The sequence below is a fragment of the Mus pahari genome, chromosome 3, assembly GCF_900095145.1.
Source record: "Mus pahari chromosome 3, PAHARI_EIJ_v1.1, whole genome shotgun sequence".
Lineage (NCBI taxonomy): Eukaryota > Metazoa > Chordata > Mammalia > Rodentia > Muridae > Mus > Mus pahari.
This window is the reverse complement of record NC_034592.1, coordinates 11381875-11390306: the sequence shown is the minus strand read 5'-3', so window position 1 is coordinate 11390306 and position 8432 is coordinate 11381875. Positions and strand designations below refer to the sequence as shown.

The window sequence follows — 8432 nt, the reverse complement described above, 5'->3', positions numbered from 1 at the left end:
CATTGAATATTATTTACTGCAGATTATCAACTTACTGCAGAATCTAAAAGCAACATGGTTAGTTCACAGGGTTTCTGTGGGGCAGGAATCTGGAGCAGCTTGATGGGGCAGTTCTGCATCAGTTTTTATGAGGCTGCAATCATGACAGCACGTAGCTTGCAATGGTGCTGGGGAAGGCCGTGCTTCTGACCTCGTACATCCAGCTGTTGTCTGTGGGAGACTAGTTTCCCTTATATGATCTCTTTAAGGGGCTGCTTACAGCATAGAAACTGGCTTGCCCCGGTGTAAAGAGAAAGAGCAGGCTCCCCACAGTTACTAAAGTGCCTTTTACAATTCACTCTCTGTAGTAGCCTGCTATCACCTGTGCCATACTTCACTAGTCCAGAGGTCAATCTGGGGGTGGACATGAGGAAGTAGAGACCACTAGCAACTCCATTCAGTCCTTCCAGTGGCTAGCACCCATTACTACACACGTGGTGACTTACAACAGTGGAAATGTATTCTGCGATAGTGCAGAGGACCAAAGGGTTGAGACCAAGGTGTCAGCAAGGCACAACTCCCTCAGATGCCCTAGGAAGGGACCCATCCTCCCCTCTTTTCTTTCTTCCGGTGGTCCACATAGTATCTGGCCCTCTGTGGCTGGTGGCAGCTGAGTCACTTCAACCTTTTCCTTGGTCTCATGTGGGCATATCTCCTGTGCCTTTCTGTGCCTACATCCTCATTTTCAAAGTGAGTTTTAGTCTAGCACTTTACCTGTCAAGACTCTGCCTAGGTAAGACCATAATAGATTTGGGAGGGACATGAATTTGAGGAGGAAACTTTCAGACCAGCACAGTAGCTCCCCTCAGAAGTTGACGGTGACTCCTTGGAATCCCAGGGGTTGTCACTACACCAGGTTAAAGCAGGATAGCCTTTTCCCTTTCCTTTCCTTCTCTTCCTTCTTTCTCTCTCTATCACTCCATTTCTTCTTCCTTCCCTCTGTCCTTCCCCCCTCCCTCCCTCCCTCCCTCTCTCCCTCTCTCCCTCCCTCCCTCCCTCCCTCTACTCCTTTCTTCTTTTCTTTATTTCTTCTGTAAATCCCTTACCCAGGAGCTTCTAGCATAAACCCTTCACATTCTTCCTAGCTTTTCTGGGGTCTGCGGGTCTGCCTCTTGCTCCCTGCTCCTGCTACTTAGAACAGATGAGCTCAGTTTGGATTTCACTCTAGCAGATGGTGAGGATGACCAGAAAGTATGTCTGCTTCACTTCCCTCCATATTGATTCCTTTTTATTATTATGCAAATAACCCACCTCCATAATGGAAAAGGTAATAGACACAAATAAAAAGTCACCTATCTTGCCCCCACTTGGACATGGCTACAATTGATGTAAACACTCCAGATCCCTTTTAAAATATAAAATATAGAGAAGTATATTTTAATTAAGATGAAATTACAAGGTATGTTATTTAGTAGCAATCTCTTCCCACTTAATGTTCACAAGCTTCTTTTTATGTGAGCAGAGAGACCAGAATCAGGGTTTTTTATTGTCCCTATGGTTTCAAACAAGGACAGTGTGTCTGGCCATCTTCTGTCAGCTATCCTGACATCACCCTCTCAGTTCAGGACCAGAGAATGAAGGCAAGGATGAGAGCGCCTGCAGATGTCAGCAAGATTGAGGGGAAGGGCCCAGCCAGCCAGAGAAAGTCTTGGTGACCCCCCCTTCCCGAACAGTAGAGAATGGCAGGTCTTCTGAGGTACTGTGTCCAATCTTACTATATATGAACAATTCCCACCTCTTCTTCACCCAAGAATCTTTTATGTTGCTCTTTGTTGGTCCTATGTGGTTTCTATTGGATTCCACACCAGAGGTAGTACCATCCAATTGGAAAGAATCTACACATTGAGCTTCAAATACCAGAAGATTTACCAGCACTGGGACGCAGGAGAAGAGTGTCTGTGTGCCTTATGTCGGAAGCGGGAGTCCTGTAGGGAAGGAGAGGAGTAAGCCACCTATTGTGGAGCTCCTCTATCGCCACTGCCTACTCTGCCTCTGCTTAGGGAGTTTGGGGGACCACGCAGCCCTAGTCACACTGCTGAAAGTAGAAGTCTGTGATGGGAGCATCCCAGGCGGGGTCCTCGGGGATCTGAGTGAGCCTGACAGGCTGGTCAGCTTCCGGTGAGGTGCAGAGGAACCAGCCTGGGTAGGCAGCTGATTCGAAACTGGAGGTAAGACCCATATCCCGCCGGTAGAAGGTGAAGCTCTTTGATTCCTTGGCCCCGAGGTAGAGCTCCATAATGTTCACTGGCTGTAGAAAAGGAACACGAGGATGAGACACAGGAGTGGGCAAACGGGAGGGCTGAGCTGGGCAAGGGAGAGGAGACAGTGTCAGATCAGCAGTGCCTTCACCAGCATCCAAAGGTACTTAGACTGCGTGGCAGTCCCGGTGCTCTCTGCCTCTCCTAACGCAGGCCCAGAATACAAAGATGCTGCAGTAGGACTCACCTCAAGTTTCAGAATTGGCCCTTTCTCTGTCCCACAAGATAGGCACTGGCTTCCTCCTTGAACACCCAGGATGACAGGGGACAGACTGGCATCCAGTGCCCGATTTGGGACAACGCTGATCTCCTCACCTAGAGGAAGAAGGCAAGATGTAGGAGCTTGGGTCTCCTGTCCACTCTCGCCGAGTAGAGGCTTAAGGGGAGTGGGTGAGACATCCTGCTTTCCAACACATGGCTAAGACTAATCTCCTGCCACCTGGCCCAGACAAGACCAAAGCTAGGAACACAGGTACAGTCTCCCATTCAATCTCTCTTTTCTGAAGCTAAACTGAGAAATTCTCTAAATTCCACTCTCCCAGGACTCTTTTGGCCCCAGGTCTCTTTTCTGCACCTTGACTTGTCCTCTTAGAGTTATATAGCTCCTGTGAACAGAAAAGGATTTCATTCTTCACTGTATATCACCCATCACACCATATACATACTATACACATATGTATATAGATACAATTACACATATGTATATTCTCCTATACATATTACACATAATCAAAATATGTACACATTCATAAGCACACATAATATAATGCTTATATGCATATTGTATACACACATACTTATACACATATTTATATACATGAGCTTATGCATGCATTCACATATATAAATTCTCATGTAGTGCTCTCATAGACACCTATGTACACAAGATGCAACAAAAGGGTATATATAGCTTTCATACTTCATAAGGATGCCCAAGTAAGCATGTATACACTGTTGTATGAAGGCCTGCCAAAGTGTGAGGGCACCGTAAGTAAGCAGGAGGTCAGAGGGTGGCAGCTACTGTCCAAATCTCACCACTGTGGGATCTCTAGAGAGCAGGGTGGAAGAGCAGAGCCCACTTACGTGGGAATGAAAATCTACTTTAGTCTTCTGTCCAGCACTGGCTCCTATGCTGGCAGAATATCCTAAAGCCTATGATAGAACCAGGTCATTTTTCCCGGAAAATATTCCACTTCTACACAGAGGCTGCACCAGGGTCTACGCTTTGTTTAAAGCCTGTTTTGTGACTCCCTATCTGACTTGGTGGTTCTGTGGTTTACAGAACAATTTGAGATGCTAAGCGCATACTCCTAGAGAGTACAGAGACATAGGACTCATAGATACCAACCTTTAATGGCCTTCTCTGCGTGCAGTCCTCCGGCCAGCAGCTGGTTATTGTGCAGATACAGTACCTTCAAGGCTGAATCCTTCATTCTGAAACACCAGGAAGGGACAAGACTCCATAAAGGATAGGGATGGCATCCTCCCTTGCCTTGGCTCCAGAAGGGTCCCCCAAACTCGGGTATTTTGTCTCCCCGCGTTTCTACTGTTACAGACACAGTCATGCAACTTTCTGTCCTAGCACTGCAAGATTACTGACCCTCCCCACTTCCTTCCGTCTGTGTCTGAGGTCTGTTCTTTGCCCATATTTTCCCCAAATCCTTTACATCCTCTCTGCTCTGTTGGGACCCTGTGAGTTGGAACCTGGGGCTCTTCAACGACAGGACACCTCTTCTTCAACCTTCATTGAGTCCCCTGATTCACAGGCTTCTTACCTGTCTTGATGACCTGAAAGCTGTTTGGACATGTTTAACCCTTGTGGGGTCTCTGTGAGCAGAAGAGGGTATTACCTGCGCTAATTCTGACCAGGAAGGTTTGGAGATGAGCTGGAACAAACAAAATTCTTGCTTGCTCTGAATGTGACTCTCTTCATTTCTAAACTATGACAGTGGGTTAAATAACACCCAGGCTTCTTCCTAATTAAAATCTGATGCTCAGCTGTTTGTTTTGTTTTTGTTTTTGTTTTTGTTTTTGTTTTGTTTTTGAGACAGGATCTTATTGTGTAGTCCTGACTGGTCTGAAACTCCTTATGTAGTCTAGGCTGGCCTCACACTCATAGTTTGACTTACTCTACCTCTCACTTCTAATCTGATTGAACACTTCAAAGCCTCTTTGCATTCATTTGGCTATATATTCTATCCTGAGGACTTTCTTTAAAGTTTTATTTTTCAAAGTTACTTCTCAGCTGATTTTCTGAGATTGTTCAGATGAAATTTTCATTCTGCAATGGACCACTCCAGTGTAAAACTGTCTTGATGTCTAGCCAAACATTTTTTTTTTTGCATCTGTATGTGTGTGTGGTGTGCATATTTGTCTTCGTGTTCATGTATGTGTTGGTGTATGTGTATGCATGCCTATAAGTTTGAGCCTGTACATGGAGACCACAACTCCACCTTGGATGTCTTTCTTAACCCTGAACCACTTTATTTACTGAGGCGGGGACTCTTGTTCAACTTGGAGCTTGCCAATTTGACTAGTCTAGTCGGTTTGCCCCAGGGATCTCCTGTCTCTCTATCTAGGTGCTGAGATTAGAGGCCAGCTTCAGACACCCACCAGGCTTTTATGTGGATTCTGAGGATATGAATTCTAAGGTTACATTTTCCCAACATGAACTTCTTTCATCTTCCATGGAGCCATCTTCCCAGCCAAACATGATGAGGAGTTATCTTTTCACACCCTCACCCACTCAGAGAGCACTAACGCACAAACCATCTCATGGGGCTGAGCTTCAGAGGACACACTTGAAGAAATTCTTCAACATGTTGGTATCATAAGAATTGGTTCTGGGACCCCTGCAGATACCAAAACCCACAGGTCCTAAGGCCATTAGATAAAATGGCTGTAGTATTCACCTCTAACTGATATACAATCTCCTGAATACTTTTAACTTTAAGATATTATATTATTGTAATATTTAATTCCGGTCTGCATATGCTCAGCACATATGTAAATTTTCCTAATATTTTCAATTCAGTTTGTTGAAAATGTGATTATAGAGACCACAGATACAGAGGGCCGACAAGCTATAAACTGAGTCCAGTGAGAGTAAGGAGCATTGTCATCTGCTGCTGTAAAATCTGTGGTAACATTCTGAGCTCTGTGCACACCAGGGAGGGACTGTGATTTTCATCCCCAGCAAGGATCATGGAAGAATTAGTAAGTGGCTGGGCTGATGGCAATTTACCAACATGAGAGCAACGGTGGAGCTCTTTAAGGGACACCCGACTCTCCTCACCAAAGAGGACGGATGCATCTCTAGACTGTCTAGTTACTTGTCCCATCCCTCATTCCACAGACTTAGAATCAGGAACCTATGAGGGTCCTGCTCAGTTCTTCCCCAGTCTGAACCAGAACTCCAAGGACAGTATTGGTCCCATCTTCCCAGCTACCTGTGATAGCCCAGATGAGAACAGCCATTCTTGTCTACCTGAAACTCCCTTTTTTGAGGACACCACCAAATCAGATGACCAAATACTCACCGGAAGCATAGTGCTCCACTCAGAACCATCATGAGCTCCACAGTATGTAGACCCTATTTTGAAATAAACAGCAGGAAATTTTAGGCAAAGACAAGGCTGGAAAATTTGAGACCTAAGTTGAAAGCAGGCTCCAGAGCCTGTCAGTATGTGAATAGCCTGTGCGAAGCAAGAGATTCTGGATCTGGAAGTCAGGAAAGAGGGCACGCAACATCTGTCTGATCTCCTCTTTCTCCAGGTAGAAGCCTGTGGTTGTCTGCTTGCTCCTCAAAGATGCCATGGTCCTTTAAGTACATGAAATACACTAATGGTCCAGGGAGGAGCCTGAAACTCACTAGGGAGGAGCAGGTTTTCCCAGAATGGTTTCACACCATCCCAAACTTCCAAAAGCATCTGCTGTTGCTCTCACCTTATCTCTCGGTGAAGGAAGCTTCGACAGTCAGCCTTCTTCCAAGGATTAGAAAGGACTGCCTCTGGCCTTCCCAGCTCTCCAGGCACACTCAGCTGCTTCAGGAAGTAGATCCGGAAAGCCAGAGCAACCTTATTTCTTCTCTCCCTTTCTCCTTCCCTTCCTTCAGTCCCTTCTTCCTGCCTTTGCCAGACCTGTGGAGCTGTTGGAGGTGGAGATTTGCTTAGGAATGTTTAGGCAACAGTTGTAGAAAAACCAGAAAATCCAGACAAGCAATAAAGAAAAATATGCATGCTTACCTGCCTTTGGATGCATTAAAAAAAAAAAAAAAAAAACCATTGTCAACACCTTTTCCTTTGAACATATTTAACCACAGGCAGCTTTCTGTACAACACCACCACAGAAACTATACGTTTTCACTCCCCCATCTTTACGCAGGAACTTAGCAGAATCTTTTCCTATACTGAACATGATAGTGACATTGTAAATGTGGACAGCTCTATAGTCTTCTATAGAGTATAACCATAGCATCATTCACGTTTACTCATCCACTTATCGTTGTATTGGTCCTTTCTGTAGCTGGGCTTGTTTGCTTGCTTGCTTTTGCTATATAACATTATGTATGACAAACTGCTACAATTCTATACTTTGCCTGTCTTAAATACTTGGTTAGTAAAACAATATGTAATTATATAAAATAATTAATAAGTTTTTAATACCTCTACAAACTATCAGAATTGAATGTAAGCATCAATGCATAACAAAAATGTTCAAGTTTTGAATCCTCCCGCGAACTATTGATTGTTACTGTGGTAAATGTCTTTCAGGAAAGTACACTGAATGTAGAAGCTGTGTTATGCAAAATTGGCAGATGGACTATTAGTTTTCTACTATAGTAGAAACAACACTATAATATTTGCAAAAAACAGAACAGAGTTTTAGGAAGAAGCAGCCTGTAGGCAAAGTAGAGTTTTAAGCAATATTGTTCTTACCTGTCAGAGAAGAAAATATTGTTTTATTAAAATAGCCAGACAACTAGGACACCTGCTGTGAGCTAGTGTCTTCTATATATAACAGGGATACTGTACTAAAATAAACCTCAAGTGATGTGGTTGCTTAAGCAAGACATACATAGTAACTACACCAGTTGCCATGTCATTGTGGATGAGGACATTCACAAGGCCATACTGCTGAGAAATGAAGAATTCTCTAGGGATAAGTTCCCTAATAAGTTACCCAGTCTGAAATGGTCAGCTCTGAATACATGAACAAACAAACAACACAAAATGGACTAAGTATCTTGTGTGTATGTGTGTACTAGTGTGTGTGCTCATGTGTGTGAAACAATAAATGTTATAGAAAAAATGGTCATGATTTTGAAAGAGAACGGAAGGTATATAGGAGTAGTTATAGGAGGAGCAGGACTAGACATGACGTAAATACAATACTTATGTATGAAATTCTCAAAAATATAAAGTTAAATTTTTTTCCTGGGCAAAATATCATCTGCCCAGGCAACCTTCCCTGACCCTTGCATTGGGTGAATTGTGTCCAAGGGTCTAGTGAACAGTGCCATAAGGCCAAAATATTGCTGTCTCTACCTTCTTCCTGAGACAGAATGATGTCTCTCTGTGTGGATGACCTGCAGGGATGTGGCAAGTTTGCTGGGATGTGCAAGCAGAGATGTTTCTTCCAGCATTGTTGCTGTAAATTGAACTGTGAAATGTAAAGACCCATACAAGCATGAACAAATGGAAGGATGCACACAACCTTTATTAACAAAGTCTTCACACATAAAATGAAAGTGATGTCAGTATGGGCTTCCGATCTCTTCTGGCACAATGACTTCACTAACAATTAGATAGCTTCAGAACATATCCATTGGTCTGAGTGGCTGATTAATATGCATTAGGTCCCAATAAATGCCCATGGTTCAGTATCCTCATTGAAACCTATGCTGGTGTTTATCTCTATACTATCCACAATCTCCAAACTATAGAATCAGCCTATACTGATTCTCATCAGTGAGTGAGCAGATGAAGAAAACGTGCTGTACACATCCTCTGGAGTCTTATTCTGACATAAGCAATAATAAAATTGTGTTACTTTAGGAAAAGTGGAACTGGGGATCTTCATGTTAAATATAATAAACTAATGTCATAAAGACAAGTAATGCATAATTTCTCTCAC

General features: G+C 43.6%; 1 protein-coding gene across 2 annotated transcripts; it reads right to left on the bottom strand.

The window, feature by feature from the left end:
- Il36rn (interleukin 36 receptor antagonist) lies at positions 1–6412 on the bottom strand. Of its 2 annotated transcripts, XM_021194496.1 has the most exons (6): positions 6243–6412; positions 5993–6117; positions 5837–5889; positions 3646–3731; positions 2485–2612; positions 1–2287 (listed from the first exon to the last, which is right to left on the bottom strand). In XM_021194496.1, the coding sequence occupies exons 3-6, from the start codon at positions 5866–5868 to the stop codon at positions 2063–2065; spliced, it is 471 nt and encodes a 156-aa protein (XP_021050155.1). In that variant the 5' UTR covers positions 5869–5889; positions 5993–6117; positions 6243–6412; the 3' UTR covers positions 1–2062. The 2 variants fall into 2 exon arrangements, with proteins under 2 accessions (XP_021050155.1, XP_021050154.1); XM_021194495.1 differs by lacking the exon at positions 5993–6117 and having other exon boundaries at positions 1022–2287.
- Positions 6413–8432: the final 2020 nt, after the last annotated feature.

Coding starts and splice junctions, on each gene's coding strand:
- Il36rn (XM_021194496.1), bottom strand. CDS start 5,868: ATGATGGTTCTGAGTGGAGCACTATGCTTCCG. Junction 3,732..5,836: donor AGTGGAGCACTATGCTTCCG/GTGAGTATTTGG, acceptor CTGGTGTTTCAG/AATGAAGGATTCAGCCTTGA. Junction 2,288..2,484: donor GGCCAATTCTGAAACTTGAG/GTGAGTCCTACT, acceptor CCTTTTCTACAG/CCAGTGAACATTATGGAGCT.